Source organism: Malaya genurostris, chromosome 2 (assembly GCF_030247185.1).
Source record: "Malaya genurostris strain Urasoe2022 chromosome 2, Malgen_1.1, whole genome shotgun sequence".
NCBI lineage: Eukaryota > Metazoa > Arthropoda > Insecta > Diptera > Culicidae > Malaya > Malaya genurostris.
This window is the reverse complement of record NC_080571.1, coordinates 295504508-295527743: the sequence shown is the minus strand read 5'-3', so window position 1 is coordinate 295527743 and position 23236 is coordinate 295504508. Positions and strand designations below refer to the sequence as shown.

Below are 23236 nucleotides of genomic sequence, written 5' to 3'. Positions count from 1 at the left end.
GAGAAATTTCGCACGAATGAAGAGGTTATCGCGTAAACTGAGGCCTATTTTTAGGCAAAAGATAAATCGTTCTACAAAAGTGGTAAAGACTGTCCCAGAAAGTATGGACGCACTTTGATTTCGTTGTAAATAATTCACAAGTGTTAGATATTCAAATTCTATTCGATATACTGGTAATATTAAACTACAACAACAGAATATTATTCCTTTTTGCGAACGTTCCTCATTAAATTCCGTACAGACTTCTTGGCGACAAGTTTTGACACTTTTTTCCAATGTTTTTCGAACTGTTGAATGGTTTCGGCTGACGAGACATGTTTCCTAAGATGTGCCTTCGTTAATGCCCAAAATTCCTCAATTGGTCGAAGTTGTGGGCAATTTGGTGGATTCATGTCTTTTGGGATGAAAGTGACATTTTTGGTAGTATACCATTCTACCGTTGATTTCGAGTAGTGGCAAGAAGCAAGATCTGACCAGAAGACAACAGGATCCTTGTGGCTTCGAATCATGGGTAGAAGTCGTTTTTGTAAACATTCCTTGATGTATATTTCGCTGTTCATTGAAGCAGTGGTGATGAAGGGTTTCGAAATCTTACCGCAGCTACAAATTGCTTGCCAGACCATAGCTTTCTTACCAAATTTTTCGACTTCGATCGATGTCTCGGACTGGTTTAACACTTGCCCTTCTAGCACCGTATAATATTGTGGTCCCGGCAAGGATTTGGAATCGAGTTTCACGTAGGTTTCGTCGTCCATGATTATGCAGTTCAAATTTCCAGCAAGAATCAAATTGTACAGCTTTCGAACCCTCGGCCTGATCGATGCTTCTTGTTTCGGACTACATTTTGGTTGTTTCTGCTTCTTATAGGTTCGAAGATTCAAACGATCTTTAGCACGAAGAACATTTGACTTCGAAGTGCCCACTTTTTTGCCACATCCCGAACTGAAACCTCCTTCTTTTGCTCGAACGCCTTCAGTATACGTTCATCCAACTGAGGGTTAGCAGGACCTTTTTTTGACCCGTTTTCGGTTTATCCTCAAAGGTGTTACCCTCACCGAACTTCCTGATTGCATTTCGCACGGCTTTTTCATTTACTTCTTCCATTTTTGCTATCTTTCTCAGTGACAGTCCGCGTTCTGTGCACCATTTGTACACAATTTTTCGACGTTGTTCTGCTGAAAGTCCACGCATTTCGAAACAAACTGATGAAAACGAATAAACAACTGCACAAGTGGTTAGAGAAGAGTGTAGACAACAGGACGCAGCCATGAAAATTGACAGATTCTGAACCATTGCGAAATGGAAGCAGGTTTTTGATTGCGTCCATACTTTCTGGGACAGTCTTTATTGAAATGTTAGAGCGGCGTTGGAATGATTGCGTTGCTCTTGATGGAGATTACGTTGATGATCGAATTCTCTTTGTTAGGCCCGGGACTTTTCAGCCCATGTGTTATTTCCCCGGGTTGGCCTTACAAGCTACACTCAGAAAAATACTCACTTCAATGCTACGTGAAAATGTATGTGATTTTTATGCATCGAACTTGTCTTGTAATACTTATGTGAAGTATAGATAGCACATAATGAACTCATGAACTCTTAGTCCACATTTGTATCACGTAATATCTACGTCACTTTTTTCGTAGATTCTGTAGAATAATTTTGTGAAATTTAAATAAAATTCATTTAAATTATACTGTAAAATTTATATCATCAGAACTTAGATTTTACCCGAATTTTACATAATAGTAACATTATTGTCATGTAATTGTTACTATAATGTTCTATATTGAATCTTAATAATTTACTTTCAAATTAGTTTCTGTTGAATCACTGGTGAAAAATATCAGAAATACAGAATGCATTCCACGAAAGGAATGTGATACCAGGACTGTTTTTTATGCATTTCCTTTAAAAAATCTTGCATTTTTAACTGGTACAAAATGCGGATAAAAGATCGCTTAAAGGTTTGTTATGAGTTGGATAAAAAAATTCAGTATCATAAAAGTACGCAATCCGTGAGGGTTTTTGTCGTCTATTGGAACATTTTTCTTCATCAGATAACAAATATCATGCATTGCTATATGCATGCAATTATTATTTCCTCTTTCCGTTCGGCACAGAAAAAAAGACGGAATTTTTCTAACTGTAGCCCAAAATTTTCCTTGTTGATATTCCATTTTGGGCTACTTTTGTCTTTATTATTTGTGTTTCTTTTTTCGTTTCCGTTCGATGATAACCTTGCGTCACTCTGTGTGTTAGTAGTGTTCGTCCTGTACGGAAGTGGCTAAAACATTCAGCTTCTCATAACGGTATGGGAAACGGAATCGATGTAAGACCTAATTGCCCTTCCACCGATTGACTGGACCTGAACCGTACGTACACGTGTATGTAGGCCGCAATTTTCACTGTCTTTAAGAAATTATACACATTTTATAAGGACTGACTTTATCAGACTTTTTAAACCCTCACCGTTATAAACTATATAAATACAACTCTCATCGTACACTAGAACGCAATTATCGGCACCGGGGGGGGTGAAAACAGTTTACTCACGTGACGTAAACCAGAGGAATACTACGCAATCATTAGTAGTTTCGTTAATAATTGAGTGTTTTTTGTAGCAAGACAGTGAACCGAATGAACTATCCACCGGGACTATATTTACCCATCTAAAGCCTTGATAATTGAAAACACTTGTTCGAGTTCCCATTCAGATTGAATATAGCCATTTTCACGGTCGATTGTGTTGCAATAGTTCGATCCGAGCGGGTGAGTTCTGTGGGAACGTCTGTTTACGTAATTTCACAAGAAGGAGGCTCTTGTTGAGGTACACCAGTAGTCAATTAGCTTTTAATATTTAACAACTTTGGCAGTAGCAACAGTGTAGTACACGTGTAGTATTTCGTGTTATGTGTTAAAATAACTCGCATAACCACTTGATCAGGGTTCCATGAATAATTTTTAGAATATACTGTTTTTGTCAATATGATCCATAAATTAATAGCGTGCGCGACAGTAATCGGCACGAGGACATCGACTGTACAGTATGTTATCCAGTTGCTGCCATATATTTTGATTAAAATATTGAAAAAATTGAATAGTTTTCAATGACTGTCTAATTGTACGGCCGAACGTCGTATAGCCGAGGGCTGGGTCAGTCATTTCGTCGACAGTTAATTGAAAACAATTTTCATTCGGCTTATATTATCGTGACTGTGTACGTACACGTGTACAGACCCTCCACAGAAATCACATCTATCTAGATTTACACATTCTACCTGGTTTACGTTAATCTAGTTGAAATTTTACAATTTAGCAATTGTGAGCGATCGCAATAAAAATCCGGATCTATCAGTAAGAAAACTTTGCAAAAATGCTTGGTTTTCCTGCAAGCACTGTCCATAACGTTCTTAAATCTTTCGACACCCGATTGATAACAGCCAGGAAAGCTGGGAGCGGAACAAAAACGGATCTGAGGAACCACCAGAAGGATGCGAAAGTGAAGGGAATATTGCAGAAGAGACCAGATCTTTCGATACGTACTGTAGCTAGAAAATAAAAATGTCTCCAACTTTCGTGAATATTTTCAAGAACCGGTAAGGTATAAAATCGTTCAATGTGAAAACTGTACCGAACCGTAAGGATAAACAGAATAACGCTTGCTTCATTTAGAATTGGAACAAACTTTTGCTCATATTGTGGCGCTCCTGGTGGACGGATTTGGAAGTTCTTGGCGCCCACGTGTCGGGAATTTTGTCAGTTTCACGTATGATTTTTGACATCCCGCACATCGACTGCACTTTGTAAACAATCAACATGGAAACCGAAAGAAGGGAAAACATTGTGCACAGTTATTTGGAAAATCCATTGTGGTCTGCATCTAGGCTAGCTAAACAGCTGAAATTCCCCAGAAATACCGTATGGCGCGTTATCAAACGGTATAAAGAAACATTGACGACGATTCGGAAGCCTCAAGCCAATCGTCGGAGTGGAACTGTCGACCGGAAACTGCGTGGTAAGATTTTGAAGACGATTAAGAGGAATCATAATCTGTCGGACCGTGATTTGGCCAGAAAATTTGGTGCCGCCCATAGTATCGTGAGGAGAACTCGACTCCGGGAAGGAATCAAGTCGTATCGAGCTAGCAAACAGCCAAATCGGACCATAGAACAGAATAGCGTGGTCAAAATTCGTGCTCGGAAACTATATGACCAGGGTGTCTTCTGATGGACGATGAGACCTGTGTCAAGGCTGACTTCGGGCAAATCCCAGGTCAAAAATTTTATTTGGCAACGGCTCGGGGGGATGTTCCAGCCAAATTTAAATCTGTTTTTGCCGACAAATTTGCAAGAAAATTTATGATTTGGCAAGGCATTTGCAACTGTGGCAAAAAAGAACGAAAGTTTTCGTTACAAATAAGACAATGACATCGGAACTATACCTAAAAGAGTGTCTGCAAAAACGAATTTTGCCGTTCATTCGTTCCCACGACAATCCCGTAATGTTTTGGCCAGATATGACAAGCTGTCATTACAGCAAAGTCGTTCAAGAATGGTATGCAGAGAAAGGGGTCCAGTTTGTTCCGAAAAACCTTAACCCACCCAACTGCCCCCAGTTCCGCCCGATTGAGAAATACTGGGCAATCATGAAGAGGAAACTCAAGGCAAAGGGGAAGGCTGTCAAAGACATCAATCAGATGACGACCTGGTGGAATAAGACAGCTAAAACGATGGACGAATAAGATGTGCGCCGCCTAATGAGCCGTGTTACAGGAAAAATTCGAGAATTCCTTCGAAACCGTGACGAATAATTTTATCCGTATTTTAGTATGAAGAAAACGCTACATTTGAATAAAAAAAGATCTTGAATTCAATAATAAATAACTGAAATACAGGCAATTGTTTTTGTTCCAATTCTATCTGAAGCAAGCTTATTGCGCCGCGAATATTTGACGAAGTTTTCTTGAGTGAATGATGAACGATGAAACTTATGTGCTGGAAGCTTTTGAGTAGCTTCCCGAAACATCTTTTTATAAAGCTTTGTAATGGAACGGCATAGAGGAGCGTTTCAAAACGAAGAAAAAAGCCAAGTTTCAAAAAAATATTTTTTTGGTTTGGCAGGCCATATGCGGCTGTGGTCGAGTAAGCCAAAGTTTCATCACAACCGGAATGGTAAATAAGGAAATGTACCGTGAAGAATATCTAAAGAAGCGTTTGTTACTATTCCTACACAACCATGACACTCACCCGCTATGCAGGCCTGATTTGGAATCTTGTCACTGCGCCAAAGATGCTTTGGAATGATATGAAGCGAATGGAGTTCAGAGGTAACCAACTGCTCGGAGTTGCGACCTTTGGAGCGTGAAGAGAGAACTCTCTCAATAGAAACAAAAGCTGGAGCAAACTCAAAAATTCGTAGTTTATTCATGCAGCCTGATTAAGTAACTGTAATTAGTTTTAGGATGACTAATAATGCACAATTAAATTAAGAAAAATGCATCTGGGATTGAACTAACAGCAAATTTGTTTTATTCCAAATTAAATCTGTCCAGATTCTATTGTGAACGAGCCTTAAACGGAGTCGAACAAGTGATGCGAAACGCTCAAGTAGGCCATGTGAAACAGTCAATCCGGAAAATATAAGGAAAGTTTTTAAAATCATGATGATAGACTTTGAATCCAAAATCAACGTGAGATTAATTGCACATCAACTGGTAGTACTTTTACGATTTTACACGAAAATCGTGGCATGAAAAAGATCTTTTCCAAATGGGAGCCGCGCTCGCTTACGATCGAACAAAAGCATCAACGTTTCAGAGAGCCTTTTGGCACTGTTTAGTTGCAATAAACAGTATTTCTTGTGTAGGTATGTGACAGTAGACGAAACATGGATTCACCATTTTACCTCGGGGTACGTGCAGAGTGGTGTGCAACCGGTAAAAGCCAACCGAAGCGTTCGAAAACGCAGTAAGCTGCTGAAAAAGTCTAATACATATTACATTGAGTTATAGATCTTGATGCTCATAGTGTGTATTTTTGCCTTTGTAATATAGAAAGGCTATACAATCACTGTGAAAATCGACTTTTGAACCAAGGGCCGGAGTGCCGAATGTCATATACCATTCGACTCAGCTCGACGATCTGAGCGAATATCTGTGTGTGTATGTATGTATGTGTGTATGCGACAAATAATGTCACTCGATTTTCTCAGAGATGGCTGAACCGATTTTCACAAATTCAAATTCAAATGAAAGGCCTTACGGTCCCATAGGTCGCTATTGAATTTTATCTCGATCAGACTTCCGGTTCCGGAATTACAAGACAAAATGTAAAAATATATGAGAAAATGCGCACTCAATTTTCTAGGAAATATCTTTACCAATTTTTACAAACTATAATGCAAATGAAAGGTCTTGAAATTCTTTAAAAAGTCCCCTAAAAGTGGATTCAGATCCGACTTCCGGTATTACAGTGCGGTTAGCAAAAATTTTCAATTTCAAAAGTATTTTTTCACAAGCGATGGCGGAAGAAGGTGCACATTTTTATAAAAATTAGTGATAAATTCTTCTAGTTGGCAGACCTTGTTTGTTGGTGGATATATAAATCTACTTTGGGACTACTAGTGCCCGGTTACCGCATCCGAACGCACCGGTAATAGTGAAGAAAAGCTCCAAAAACGGAACTCACTTCGATTTCTCAGCATCGGTTTAACCGATTTTCACAAATCATGATTCAAATTAAAGCTCTCAGTGTCTTAAAAGATACTTTGCTATCTCATCTAGATCCGACTTTCGGTTCCGAAATTATAGGCCAATAAGAATCAACACTTTCAAACTATCATACAAAATGATGCAAAATCGGTACGCATCGGTTTGTGCTGGTACGGAAGAAGAAGAAAACGCACCCGCCTAGCACACAGCGTGCTTTGTTCAATTATGTATAGCGGCCGGGTTGCCACATTTAAATCTATATTACCTTGAGATAACTATATTCAAATTGCACAAATGATGGTAGTTTATACCAATGAAAGTTTTTGATTTTATTCAAGTTTGAAAAAAAATCTTGACAGAATGATGCTTTTGAAAACATAAGTAATATTAAAAAGGCATCATCACACCCCTAGGTAGATTAAAAAGGTTTTTTTTGTGAAACCTGAATTTGAGTTTTCTCTGGATACTAAGAATTTTATCATAAACTACTAAACAAATATTTTTTTGAACAAAGTAAATCGATTTCTTACAACTTTTTATCAGACACTATTTTGGTTCAAATTATACTTTGATCAAAGAGCATGTAAAATATTCCGCCCTTCTTAAAAATCAGTCTTAAGTCGAACTTTGCTCTCCATCCATGCAAAAGAAATGGTTTGTTATACTAAAGATTTTTGCAGAGTTTTACCTAAATCGAAGCATATTGATTCTGATTTAGACATAATTCTGCTGGTTATTTCTGGAATCTCTTGGAGGATGTTTCGAAATTTGTAATGCTAATCACTCTTCAATTCCCGGAATCTGATGTTGGATCTGGACAAAAATCAGTAGATGCTCATTTGAATCTAAGCTAACGTAAATCGATTAAACTATCTTTGAGAAATCGATTTGAGGTGATTTTTGGAATTTTTGGGCACTATTTCCGGTGTTTCTGGAACCCTTCGGAAATCACCAACTTACAAGTTCTGAATACAATTTTTTGAGCAATCCGCTTCTTTTTACATCGTTTGTTAAAACTAAATTATAAATAAACTCGACGCGTAAACGATGCAATGCACATTAAAATGCATTTGTAAAATCTCTAAATCCTTTCAAGGGCTAGAGTTTTTTAAAGTACATTTTGGAACTCGAACATCATTCAGTATCCTTTCCGATTTGCAAATCGGTTCGTTTATTTTGTCATGAATGAGATTTATTCTACTATGGGTCACCTTTTTAAAATTTACCCTGTGCAAGAATTAGTAGAACTTAATCGTGAATATCTTTTTTTGTATTTATGGCAGCAACATAATTTTAAGTACAGGAAATTATGATAAATTTTCAATGCTATTTGATATCCAAAAATAACTCAAAGTTGAAGTTTTCTAGAATGAACGAGCATGAAGGTGAAATTCAGTGCCAAAATAAGGTGCGCAAAATTCCAGACACATTATTTGAACGAATCATCGCACAAAGCGTACCGTGCAAAACCGACACAAAGAAATACGGAATATTTTCAGTGATTGAGTGCTGTGGGCTACCGACACGTTTTATTTGCTGGTAAAACAGACACTAACTATGCATGGTTATAAACCATGAGTATTTTTAATTGACTAATATGAAGGAGGCATATTTGTGCATGTTGTTTAAGACGGTTAATTTAGTCATTCAATTTATAATCACAATGCTCTTTTAATTGATTTTTTCGCATCTAGCGAAATTGGTCATTCTTTGATACAGATCAAAATCTTCGAAAAGAGCTGTGTACTGCTCATTCGAACACGATTTTTTTGGTTCTAAACTAACATCATTCAACGATGTAAGCTCCATCAAGAGCAACGCAATCATTCCAGCGCCACTATAACATTTCAATACCAATTTTGTAGAACGATTTATCTTTTGCCTCAAAATAGGCCCATTTAACCTCTTCATTCGTGGAAAATTCCTTACCGGCCAGTATTTTTCAGGTCTGCGAACAGACAGTAGTCGCTGGTAGACAAATCTGGCGAATACGTTGGATGTAGGAGCAATTCGAAGTTCAATTCATGTAGTTTTGCCATTGTTTGAATTGACTTGTGACACGGTGCGTTGTCTTGATGAAACAAAATGTTTTTCTTTGTCATACGCGGTCGTTTCTTCGCAAGTTCAGCCTTAAAACGCTCCATAAACGCTATATAATATTCACTGTTTATGGTATTTCATATCTCATAGTCGATAGTCGATAAATATTACACCACGCACATCCCAAAAAACCGAGGTCATAACCTTTCCAGCCGATTGTTGTGCTTTCGGGACGCCTTGTACGAGGTTGACCAGTTGCTGATTACTCAGATGACGATCGTTTTGATTCCAAAGTGAAGCAATGAATCCATGTTTCATCCATTGTCACATATCGACGCAAAAATTCTTGCTTGTTACGTTTAAACATGGCCAAACACGTTCTCGTTTTTGGTCAGCAGTGAGCAAACGCGACACCCACTTTGTACAGAGCTTTCTCATAGTCAAATGTTCATGCAATACAAAGCCAACACGTTTTTTTGATATCTTTACGATGTCAGCTAACTAACGCAACTTCACTTTTCGATCATTCCAAAAGGTTTTTGCTGATTTTTTTAAAATGTTTTCTGGTGTTACCACGTTCTGCATCATCGGTATCCCTACGAACACGTTGAAAGTCAGCATTTTTCAAGCCATTGCTTCGCTTGAACAAAAAAAAAAACAAAAGTAGCGTCACTCTTAGCACAATAGCTCACAAACTAACGAATAGAATATCATGAAATTTTAACAGCTGCCTTTTAAAGGCTAGTATTAAGGAGTGTATCGATAAGTAGTTAGCAACATTCAAACAGTTATTACTCTGAAATGGCTTAATTTTTTGTAGCGTGTTTTGCGGTGACATGTGTGGTTACATATCAATAACAGCTGCGCTATCGATTGGTTTCGGTACGGTTTATCGTTTCAATGATGAGTCGAATTGATCCGGAAACGCGAAAGAAAATTTTGCACATCCTGATCGACGACGAAACCTACGCCAAGGAAGAGTCTCGAGCGCTGCCCGGACCGCAATATTATACGAAATCGGTGTACCAGGACCTGGACGGTGCTGACACAACGGTAGCGATGGAAAAGTTTGGGCAGAAGGAGTTGGTCTGTCAAGCAATTTGTACCTGTGGTTTGCGGTCGTCGATTTTATTCACGAAGGGCACAATTAACGCCAAGGTGTACGAGGAAGAATGTTTGAAGAAGAGAATGCTGCCACTTTACAGAAAGCATAAGGCTCCTCCTCTCTTCTGGCCGGATTTGGCTTCAGCCCACTACGCCAACTCCGTTCTACAGTGGTTGTCAAAAAATAATGTACAATTCGTGGAAAAGGACATCAACCCACCGAACTGCCCGGATCTTCGGCCAATTGAAAGGTATTGGGCAATTGTCAAGCGGCACTTTCGGAAGGAAGGTACAGTGTCCCAAAACATGCAGGAGTTCAAAAAAAACCTGGACAGCTGCCATCAGGAAAGTCACAAAAGTAGCTGTGCAGAATTTAATGAAGAATGTCAAGTCCAAAGTGCGAGCGTTTCACAGAAACTAGGATTTTTTTCAATATAATCAGTGAAATGCATAAAAATGTAATTTTTCTACAATATATCGAAAACTGATGTCAAAATATGTTTTTTTCGCGTTTTTATTAAATAATCAATGTTGCTAACTACTTTTCGATACACTCCTTTTTACTGAAAAAGGTGACAGCAATAAAACTAACGCCATCTACGAGATGTGTTAGACCCAAGACTTTTCAGCCCATGTGTCAATTTTTCAACAACTCTTCAATACTCAGATACATGGTAGTTCTCAAAGACAATACGAGTAGCAAAAATTTGGCTATTCATAACAATATACTACCACTTTATGAGTTGACGAATCCGATTGTTATAAATTTCGAGTTTCTAAATTCAAACAGCCAGAACCGAGCAGATTTTGTTTTATTGTATCTTCTTATTGTTAATTTATGACATAGATCGCTATATGCTTCAGATACAATAATTTACCAAATGTCGGTCGTCACTATCATTTTACTTGCAGTATCATGAAAATGCAATTATTCCATATTTTTGGTAAGATTCGACCAAATGTATTTATATTATGTTTGTTTACCTTTTGTATTAGGTATAGAACTTGCTCAACCCAAAAAAATAACTTCCGAAGTATGAAATAGCATGTCAGTTCTACTCGTATTCATGCCATCCAGTTATGCCTCTGACATTATCCACCCTTTTTATTATTGTTTTGTTTTGTGCTATCTTTCCTACCTTACCGACTACTCAATTCCTCTCCCTGTTCCAACTATTCTTTACTTTACTTTACTGATTCCTGATACTGTGGTTAGCATCAATTCGCAAGTATCAAAACAACTAACAAAGCCAGAAAAATGCCGCGCAAATAGCGGCCAATAAATCTGAAGAAAAAAATCGTAGCTTGAGCAAACCTTTAATATTTTCAGATGTCATTTCACCATGAACTAATAAGTAGAGGGTCTGCACCGTTGGATGAACGAATGTCAAATCGTCTGTGAAATGAATCAAGGAACATTCGTTATCAAGGTCGTTCGTTGGGTGGATCCCCGCTGTATTGCATTATGTAACCTATAGCAATTCAAAACCCAACGTAACCGAAGGATGAGGTATTCCCGGCCATCCTCTGTACACCAGTTCATCCATCTCTGCCTTGGCCGAGCATTAACGTATTAAAATGAATGACTTTCAAATATCTAACGTTGAATTTTAAACTACCTACTTACAATATTTAATATGTAATTTTTTTTTCGTACTATTGATGTCTCCAATGGATGGGGTGATGGTTGATGGTAGTTCAGGGGGAGAAAAAAAAACAAGGTAACGCTTCCCAATGTGGAGTCAACAAACAATTCCGATGAAGAGTTAAAATCATCACTGAAAGTGGGATGTGAAGTATCATCGCTTGTTGGCATTGCGGGCTCAGCTGAATTTTTCAAGAAGGTCATTTTGAAGGGACTCAGAATAATGAGCGCAAAAAAATGTGCAATCTCGGATGATGCTGCAACAACTACGATAGCGAGACACATCAACAATCTGGACAAGTTTTGATGCGGCAGGTGAAACAATAACGATGCGAATAATTATTGCGACGCAGCGGTAAGGACGAAAGGCTCGGACAAATAACAGCTGGCAATCAAGCGCTGCATCGGGTAGCACACGTAGCAGCCTGTTTGTGTTCCGTTGTCTTCGCGCACCTGCATTAAATTGCTTGCTGGGTGATTGGCTTATTTTAACCCTAGGAGGCCAAGTTTTTCGAAGAATCAGTTCAAATTGATTGAATAGAAATTCGGTGACATTTTTTCCCAAATCACATAGGACTTTTTTTTGAAAATGACAACTAATCGACTAATAATTCAAAACAAAAAGGATTAAATGAAGACCAATACCCTACCACGGCGGCCGTGCGTAAACTGGTAATCGTTGGTAATAAATGTTTATTCAGCGGAATTGAATCATTTAGTTTGAAAGATTTTATCTTTGCGATTGTATCGAGTTTATCTAAAGACTGCGTTATGAAAGAATGCAAATGTTATCACGACACAACATGAACTGTTTTCCCAGGAAAAGGTGCATTATAATTGGCTCGATAGGTTATAAATAGTCGTTCAAACAATTTGCAATTGCAAATATTTTCAAACCGACCTCGTGGCCTTCTGTTGAGTGCAGCCGCCGCCGTCGTGGTTTAGCGCGAGGTGGCGGCTTGTGTCGTTAATAAAGTTGCCAAATATTTGCTGTTTCGTTAGTAAATAAATGAATTGCTAGCCTGCTGGCTAGCAAGTATCTAATGGATTGCAGCCGCAAACAACAAATGTACGAACGGACTGAAGAAAATGAAAAAAAAAACGAAACCCGCCGGAGGTGGTTTGATATTGCACTTGAACGTGTGACTTCTGATTTCTCAGCGTCAACAGTTTCAGTCAATAAGGAATGCCGTTACACGGTGCTCGGTCAGGAACGTACTACGAGGAAGCTTGATTTGCGACGTTGTGCCAATAGGATTGCAACATAAAGGGTGTTGATGCTGGCTTTAGACAAGGCGTGCAATCTACTGATTGGATTTCACAACGGGACTGATTCAACTTCGAGTAAAATCAGTTAGATAACAGGAAGGCACATGACAAATCAAGTACCAAGTAAGAACCAAAATTCTGGACCAGAACTCAGGAACTGAAACTGCAAAACTCTGGTTCAGAATCCAGATCTATGTAGTATTCAATTTATGAATTTAGTTCTGGAATTATGAAACTGAACTCACTTCAGAATCCAGAACTTCTAGAACAGAATTCTGAAGTTGAATTCCGAACATAAATAAAGGAACTGGATTCACTTCCCAAAACCACGTTCAAGAATCCAAGTTCCGAATTTAATTTTAGCATGCAGGTTTTCGGAATTCTGGAAATAAATTATGATACTGAATTTAGGTATTTTTTTTTTTTTTGTTTCAATTATAGAGGCTTTAACATTAATGTCATTCGCCTCTTCGGGACAGAAAAACTTTCTGACCCTATGTGCGGGGTTGGGAATCGAACCCAGGCGGGCGGCGTGAAAGGCATCGACTTACCCATCACGCTATACCCGTCCCCTGAATTTAGGTATTAAATTATACACCTGAATTCAGGAATTAAATTCTGGAACGGAAGTCAGTTCCATAATTGAAGTTCGAAGCTCAGACCTAACATTTAGTTCCAGAACCCAGATCTTAAATTCATATCCTGAATTTGGTTCCAGAAATCTGAAAATTTACGGAAATTTACGAATTCAGTTCAAAAATTCAGAAACCAGATCCAGAATTTGGAATCAGTTTCGGAGTCATTTTTAAGAGCCAACGTGTCTTCGAAGAAGTTTTACAAGATTATATTACGTTTCTTTTGAAAGTGGCACCTTAATTTTTGTTAAGGGGGTAATACCAATTTCGAATAAAAATAATTTTTTTTCACAAAAAATTTTTGTTTCCTATCTCATTTTGAAGAAAAAAACATTTGAAGTATTTTTGCTGAAGGTATAAATAATGTAAAAAAAATATTGTTTGAGATATATTCACTTTATTTTAAAAACAAATTCAAATAGCAGACGCGTGACGCCCTCCGTTTGTCAACCATTTATGGTTTAAGCATGGCCATAGTGAAAATGAGTCACACGAATAGTGGTCAGAATATTCTCATTGGAAAATAAATTGGATTAGGAATATATTTTCCTATAAGTATTATAAAAGTTTGCTGCATTAAGTGGCATATTTCGCTTCGGTACAAGGTTTCCTAGGTAAAAATAGGTAAAATGATGTATAACTTTTCCAGAAAAGAATAAACTTATGCATAACCTTCTACAAAATTATGGGATTTTATATTTTCTACAACTATTCCAAACAAAAAAAGGATTAAAAGTTTTAAGGGGGTTGTCATAAATCAATAACTAAAAATAACTTTGAAAAGGCATATAAAAAAGTTCTATCGAGTTACACTTAGATTTTTTTTATTATATCTTTTCCTATAAATTTTGTAAAAATCAGCTGCACAAAGTTGCACATTTCACTACGGTGTGAGGTTTTATCATAGGTAAAAAAAAGGTAAAATGTTGTATAACTTTGCCAGGAAACAACAAACCTATGCACTACCTTCAACAAAAATATGGGATTTTTTATTTTCTTCAATTATTCCAAAGAAAGTATGCATAAAAAAACTCGAAACAAGTTATGAATAAAAAACTGATTTTAAAGGGGTTGCCATAAAAATGCTTTGTATATCCGAAACGGTGCGACCTAGACTTTTGGTATATTTGACAAAGCAAATTATTTTCAATAGTTCTAAAACTTTGTAGAAGAAGAAAATTCTAACTCTTCAGAAAAAAACGTTATGGTTATATTTTTTGTCAAAGTAGGCCATGGACAATTAGGGATAGAATCAAATTACGCGGTATATATTTCTAAATAATTTCTTAAAAGCAACTATATGCATTAAAAGAACGGTTGGGCAGCTACTGATTTATGTCCACGTTTTTATTGATTCGAACCACTGTGCGACGTCCGAAAAGCGAATGAGAGCGCGACCTGAGCGTTTGAGGCCTTTTAACACATGGACTGAAAAGTCCCGGGCCTCACAAAGAGAACCCGATTTTTTTGGTTCAAAATTAACTTTATTCATCAACGTAATCTCTATCAAGAGCAACGCAATCATTCCAGCGCCGCTCTAACATTTCAATACCACTTTTGTAGAACGATTTATCTTTTGCCTCAAAATAGGTCTCAGTTTCAGCGATAACCTCCAATAACGCTATATAATATTCACTGTCAATGGTATTTCCTTTCTCAGGATAGTCGATAAATATTACACCAAGCACATCCCAAAATACCGAAGCTATAATCGTTCTAGGCAATTGTTGTGCTTTCAGGTGCTTTGGACGAGGTTCACCGGTTTCTGTCCACTCAGATGACGATCGTTTTGATTCCGGAGTAAAGTGATGAATCCATGTTTCATCCATTGTCACATATCGACGCAAAAATTCCGGTTTGTTACGTTTAAACATTGTCAAACACTGCTCAGAATCATAAACACGTTCTCGTTTTTGGTCAACAGTAAGCAAACGCGGCACCTACTTTGAATAGAGCTTTATCGACGATCTTTATCATAGTCAAATGCTCATGCAATATAAAGCCAACACGTTCTTTTGATATCTTTACGATGTCAGCTAACTCGCGCAACTTCATTGATTCGCCCAACGGATAGTTAACCATTTCATTAGATTCTACATTTTTGAAAATCAGTGTAGACCTCTTAGAGAAATGGTAGTGCGTTCCAAAAAAAAAAATTATTGGTATTCCGGGATCGAAAAACGAATACCAGTAAAACTGAAATAAGTTTTTTTTTTGGTTGTCGACTCTCAAAATCTGTGAACCCGATAAACTCGCTAAATTTATTTGAAATTTTTACAAATCACCAGACCAGAATACTGCAATGATGCTTGGAGAAATGCAGTAGACACTTTGACATTTTCAGATTTAAATCTGGTAGAAATGCTTTTGTCTGAGCGCAAGTTTGCAAGCTGCGCCAGTAGCTGGCATGTTTGGATGCAGCCCAAGAACGAATCATGTGCTTTATCCAACTAGTTGAAAGTAGTAAAGCTGGTTCAGGACCAACGAAATCATTCGTTGCACCAGCTCTAGCCAACTCATCAGCCCATTCATTTCCAGTAATACCAGAATGGCCGGGTACCCATAAGAAGTAAACAGCATTTGAAATGCTGAGGTCTTCAATTTGAGTTCTACATGCGATCACTAGATTCGACCGTGAGTCATTCGAACTGAGTGCTTTTAAAGCTGCCTGACTGGAACAAAAATAAATTCGTTTACCAAAGTTCCTCTGCTGAAGTGCCGATTGTATTCCACACAGAATCGCGTAGATTTCTGCTTGGAACACAGTACAGTATCTACCAAGTGTATGAGACTGCTTCAGCCTCATTTCACGACAGTAGACACCAGCACCAGCACGACCATTCAACAGAGAACCGTCCGTATAACAAACTATGTGTTCATCAAGTTTTCGTTCCAAATAACCAGTCAACCATTCCTCACGAAGAGGATAGCTCACATTGAATGTTTTGAAAGGAAAACTGCATGTGAGAGTTAGGTCACTAGGAGCGAGTAAATACTCATCCCACGTAACCATTTGAGACCACAAGCGAGTGTGGCTGGTAGCATAATCTAATGGGTTACTGTTCCAAAGCCCTGCAACCTTAAGACGGTATGCACAAGATAATGCTTCTTGTTTTAGGAACACATGTAGTGGTTTAATGCACAGTAGCGCTTCTAGAGCAGCAGTAGGAGTTGTCGTGAATGCTCCTGTCATCGCCATTAGGACCATCCTTTGGAGATGATTTAGCTTTCACTGAACTGCCGCGACTTCTCCTTTCTGCCACCGTACAAGACATCCATATGCTAAAATTGGTGTAACAATAGTTGTGTAGATCCAATGAATGTATCTGGGTTTGAGTCCCCATGATTTTCCAAAAGCTCGTCTGCATTGGCCGAAAGCCATGCAAGCTCTTTTAATCCTGAAGTCAATGTGAGCAGACCAATTCAGTTTTGAATCAAGAATAACCCCGACGTATTTAACTTGAGCGACCACAGTGACCTCTGAACCGAAGAACTGTAACGGACGAGCTCCTGTGATTATCCTACGATGAGTGAAAAGCACCATTGATGTTTTGCCCGGATTTACAGATAATCCAACCTGACAACACCATTGTTCAACAGATCGCAGGGCTTGTTGCATTAGATCGAAGAGAGTGTTAATGCTTTTACCGGTCATCAATATATGATAATCGTCGGCAAAACCATAAGTCGGAAATCCAAGGTTATTAAGTTTCCCTAACAAACCATCAGCGACTAGGTTCCATAAAAGTGGGGATAGTACACCACCTTGAGGACACCCAAAGACACTCAGCTTTCTAATCTCTGCTTGCCGAAGCGATGAACAAATAAGTCGATTGTTAAGCATTGCGTGTATTCAATTTGTGATACTTGAAGGTATGCCATGACCACGGGCTGCTTCCAGAATTGAATTGAAAGACAAGTTATCAAAGGCACCTTCAATATCTAGGAAAACTCCCAAGCAAGATTGCTTTTGTGAGAAAGCTTTTTCAATGTTGTACACAACATCATGTAACAGGGTTGTAGTGGTCTTTCCACACTGGTAAGCATGTTGCATTCCATGTAGCGGATGCACGCCCAGACTAACATTCCTGATATAGTGATCGACTATGCGTCCCACTGTTTTAAGAAGAAATGAGCTAAGACTGATAGGCCTAAAACTCTTCGATTCCTCATAAGTGTCGCGACCGCCTTTGGGAATACATTTGACAATTATTTCCTGCCAGGCTCCTGGTATATATCCTGTCGCAAGACTAAAAGTAAGTATTTTCTTCAAAACATGTTTGAAATGTTCATACCCTTTCTTCAGTAACACTGGGAAAACTCCATTCTTTCTATAACTTCATCAATAAAATCGCTTTAACGTTGCAACTGAGACAGCAATTCGTTTTTAACTGCCATAAGCATAAGCCTCTCCTGAAGGTCTGCATACAAGTTCTCACAGAGACAAAAGCGACAGAGAGAGAAACAAATCTCAGAACTGAGCTGAGTGATTTCTTTTCTTCTTGCGTCTGTACAATAACTAATGTGCATGGAAAAGATACTAACACAGCGACAAGAGATTCTTGAAATTTTATGTTGGATGCATTATAAGATGTTTGTAAATGTACGCAATTTCGATGCACAAGGCAAAGTACTCGAGTTCAGCGCACCACGGCAATGCGATATGAAAAGATTGTTTGACTGTTATTGGCTCAATATGCAATTCTCCCTAAGCTGCATGCGTTTGCTGCAGCTTAGGGAGAATTTGTGCATATTGCGCTGTGGACAAAATCACGCATTGGAGACTATAAAAATAATTGCATGCGGATGGGGGGATACAATTATTTCCTTCAATTTGACGAAATTCGTCGAGTATGCAAAATGTCTCTGTGTGTGTATGTGAGTATGTGTGTATGTAACGTGTTTTCTACTAATTGCTTCCGGAGATGGCTGAACCGATTTTCATAAACTTAGATTCAAATGAAAGGTCTTATAGTTTCCTAATAATTTTTAGAGCATTTTATCCGGTTTCGGAACTATAGCGTGATAAGTGGAAAATTATCAGTTTCATGAGTAAATGTCTGATAAATTCTTCATGAGTAATGTCTGATAAATTCTTCTAGTTTGTAGAACTTGTTATTTTGTAGGCATATAAACTTATTTCGGCACTACTTGTCTCACCTTTTTCCTGTTCCCGGAGTACCGAAACTAATATTTCGAGAATAACGAATAAGAACAAACATTTTAAAGTGAAAATGGCTTTATTGTTTTTCAAAGTATTCTCCATGATGATCGATACACTTTTTCATGATTTTTGAATGCTGCAACAGCATCTTCTGGCGTCGAAAATCTCTAGCCACGTATTTTTTTCTTGATAAGCGGGAATAAAAAGAATTGGTGTCTTTTCTTGATAAGCGGGAATAAAAAGAAATTATTGGGTGCCAAGTCAGGGCTGCACGGTGGATGACCCATCAATTTGACGTTTTGGCCAGTCAGAAAGGCACTGGTTTGAGCTGATGTGTGAGAGCTCGCATTGTCATGATGAAGGATGATTTGTCTTCTATTGTTTGTTTTGCGAATTTCTCCAAAAACTTCAGGCAAACAAACCGTTGTCTGCCATTCAGAATTGACCGTCTTACGTTGCTCCAGCGGCACAGTTGCCACATGAGCCGTTCTTCCGAGAAAACAGGCGATCATTTGCTTCGAAGTGCTTCGTGCGCCGAACAACTTTTGTTGGATTAGGCTCGTCTTGGAACACCCGCACAGTCGATTGCTGTTTTGTTTCCGGCTCATACGTATACATGCATGATTCGTCACCAAACGATCTTATATACGTCGGGTGATGCACCACGATCGTACTTTTTTAACATTTCCTTGCCACAATCGACACGAGCCTCTTTTTGGGAGATTGTCAAATTGTGCGAGATCCAGCTTGCATTATCAGTTCAAGCACAGCATCGATGGTTTCTGGCAAAACTACTGGACGACCTTCACGAAATTCGTCGGCGACCGAATTACGACCACGATTGAATTCACTATACCAGCCATGTACAGTAATTATTGGTGGTGCTTCATTGCCATACAAAGAACTAAGTTCATCGACACGCTCTTGTTGAGATAATCCACGTCGAAAATTGTGAAAAAAAAAATTCAACGAGATCCTTCTCTTGAAATTGTAGCGCTCGTACATCAAAACGTTCTTAGTAAGATTATGTAAAAGAAAGTCAAAATTTATTTTGGTGTTGCAAGATTTTAGCTATTGACATTAGTGTGGCCAGTTCCCGAAATAACAGTAGCGGCCTACGGAGGTTTAAAGGAAAAGTTTCATACGGAATTCCTAAATTTGTTGTGGATACTACTTCAGATTCCGGAACTACAGGGTAAACAGGGTTTGTAGATTTTGTTAGATCGGACTTAATCGGACAAACTTTCCTATTCAATGAACAGTTGTTTTTGCGAATTCCACAGTAAAATTTATGATGTTATGAGTAATATGAGAAAGGCATCATTACACCACTAGGTGGATTAAAACAGGTTTTTTTTGTACTATAATATTTTTTCCCGATTTTTCAAACATAATTTTAAAAGATACAATTTCACTAGGCGTCCATTCCATTAGAGTAATATTATGAGTTAAACTATTCAGATTTCTGACAAAAATTAAATACGAAACATGACTTGATGGTTGGTTCCATTTCATTTCAATGATTATTTATTGAATTTTTGAAAGAACAAGAACATATAGAATAATGAGTTGCTGACAGTGTCATGTTTTAACCGGCAACGAGATACTTCTCACATCGTTTTGCTAATTGACCGGCTTGTGATTAAGTGCACAGCTGTTGTTGTTATTATTGTCGTTCTAGATCAGTTACAACAAAACAAAATAATTAGGCGCTAAACGATGAAAAATTGAAAACTGCTGTCTACCCCTTCTAATTCCGAACCATGTGAAACTCAAAACGATTTTGTAATGGAAATTCGGTAGCGTATCTGAACATCAATATTAATCTGTTAGCTTTTTCTTATCTATGGAGCGGTTTCACCTATTAAATCACCCTCAAAGTGATTTCAAAGCGACCTAATTGAACAATGCACCGTACATATACCCTGTGTACAGTTCATCAGGTTCCATTCCAATGTTTTTATTTCTAATATTCTCTTGAACTTCGGGAAGTTAAGCTCCACTTAACGAACCGGATATTTCGAATACTTGGGACGCAAAATTGTGGTAGTCACAAAACATAAGACCTTAGAAAAATTAAGAAGTACACTGAATAAACGACCAGTACATTCATAGGAAACAATTTATTGTTTGATCCAGAGGTCCCGTCTCAAGTGTCTAACCTTGAGGATAGGCTACCACATTTATTTTACAATTTAGCTAATTTTATTGTTTTCAACAAGAGCGTCTTATTCTTATTGAGGCATTTTTCCGATGACGTCAACGCCACCCAAAGAATTGCTCCAATCACAATTTCGCTAACCCGTAAACAGACTTGTCATCGAGAGACTTCCAACGAAGCTGCCAACAATTCGATGGTAGTCCGTTCCCAAAGACGCACTGTCTAGAGATTAGTCGTATCTCGCATCTTGAAGGGGTGAACGAAAATGGAAGTGGAAGAAAAAGGAAAAAAACACGACACACGCTAACACAACATCTGATATAGAGCTCAGATTTATTGTTACGAAAAGCGAATCCACTTCGGCTGATGTGGATAGTCGTGAAAAGATTCGTACGGGCAAAGAGAATCTTTTTGATTGGAAGAACCTTGAAAGCATGTACATACAGTGTGTAGCATCAAAGAACATTCTATACTATTTACTAAAGCAAGAGCAGAAGCTGTACATCGTCGTAATGATGCATACGCACTAGTTTGTGCTCATGAGCCATATAATCTATCAATGGGATATCGAATCGAATGGGGTATACAAATCGCGAGGAGATTATAAATATGATTGTATGTAATGTTATATGTAGCTTATTGAATATCAATTGAAGTAAAGAACTGTTTCTGGAGATATTTAGACGTTTAGAAAAATGTTTTAGCCAATCAATGAAGAAGAATCCCCCCGAGGAGAGTGTCGTCGAACCCACTTTGATTAGAACGACTAAAACGATTTGAATAGGCCTAGTTGCTCTCATCTGATAACCAGCATAACATGATGATTGCACGAATAAATCATGCGGGCATCATAAATTTTAATCGCACATAGTCCCAGATGAATGCTTTTACCGAACGGAACCACTTCCACAACTAATCTCGTCATTAAAACCCCCCTTCGTTCACATTAATTGGTTGGCGCTTGCTTAGCGACTGTTTCTAATTCTATGCACTAGACTTTCGAGATAGTTGCAAAACGTGATATGCAGTGGGATTGCATGGGAACTACAAGTTAGAGAGAGGCGATGTGGCGATGAAAACTCGAGCTTCGTTGCTCGGTTAGATTACGCTGGCAGTTTAAAAAACCTCTTGGAAGCGAGAGGTAGCTCTCCAAATGTCAGGGAGTGAGTCGTTATGTGAACAAGTTATGTTTGTCCGCACCTATTACATCTCCTTTAACCATAGGTACAGCTGACAGATCCAGATACAAACATTGTCAACTGAAATCACATTTGCAAACAAACAAGCTAATCGTTATAGATTTTTCCTGTTCTACTACCTCTAAGCATTCCTGGTATGAATTTCCCAATCCTCACTCCACTGTTATGAGGAGCTGGTGCAATTTGCATACCACAGAGTCGGAGGCGTTCGCGTTTATATTGCCTCACGTTTCCGTATTGTGACATTTTTTTTTATATTGGATCAAGCTTATAGTGGTTTATTTGTATTGTTTTACTTACAGCCATGACCAGCTCGAATGGATATTTATATATTCTTACGGATGATTCGTATTTTTGCACCATTTCTAATCCTTTAGTTGCTAGCAGTCGACGAGAACACTTCTGGAACCAATGACTGATGGAGCAATTTTCACCAACCCGTTATATGAAATATTTCGATTAGCACTTAGTTTGGCTCTTCAGCTGACTTTTTTTTCTCAACAAACTTTTCACTTCTAAAATTAAACTACAACATTCCTCTTTGGTAAACAATAATACATTCCATTTTCTTTGTGATGGATGAAAAGCACAAACATAAACTGCAATACTTAATCGATGAATGAGCAAACTTCAGAGAAACAGCTTTACGACTGCTGATTTTTCAGTGGCCTTAACCTGGAGAACATTGTCACTCGCGGGTCTAATTTTTACTCGTCGTACGCAGAACCGAGAATCTGAACGAACTGGATGCACAAGAAAAGATCCTATATATCTATATCAACACAGTCACAGGACGACACAAGGTTGAATGGAATCCGACGATGCTTCCGAAAGGAAAATCCAACTCGCTCTGAGCCGAAGTTTGGCGTGTGAGTATTTTATGAATGAATGTTTGTGGTACAATGATTATTGCGTATGGGACCCTTGTGGCAAAATTGCTATGCACCCTACAGTCAAACACATGGGAACAACTCTAGCTAGCGATAGCAGCGCTTCCACGGATGTATAGTGAAGTACTAAGAGATTGGAAAGGGTTGCTAGCATCTGTTGTAATAAATAAAGCTAATAAACATAGGGCATATTCAGGAGTGTTCTAGCTCTAGATGCATAATTTATGTCACAAAATTTAAATCTGAGTTTTATAACAAGAAAAACTGTCAGCCCCAGCAGTGTTTTACTCGTGTTTCAAATATACAAAAAATAGAACGGCATCGTAGACCAGTTTTAAATTTGACAGAAATACTAGTTGAATAATTAAAACTAGAACGGCTTGCTGGGGATACGTTCACACTTAGAAAATTTCGCAGAGT

The 23236-nt window shown here is 38.2% G+C and overlaps 1 protein-coding gene across 5 annotated transcripts in view; it reads right to left on the bottom strand.

Moving 5' to 3' along the window:
• The window catches only part of LOC131430645 (protein real-time), a 45230-nt gene extending 22440 nt beyond the window's left edge, over positions 1-22790 (bottom strand). For all 5 annotated transcript variants that reach the window (XM_058595765.1, XM_058595767.1, XM_058595766.1 and 2 more), the window contains exon 1: positions 22227-22790. In XM_058595765.1, coding sequence (XP_058451748.1) covers positions 22227-22289 — 63 coding nt within the window. In that variant the 5' untranslated portion in view covers positions 22290-22790. The remainder of the gene's footprint in view (positions 1-22226) is intronic.
• Positions 22791-23236: the final 446 nt, after the last annotated feature.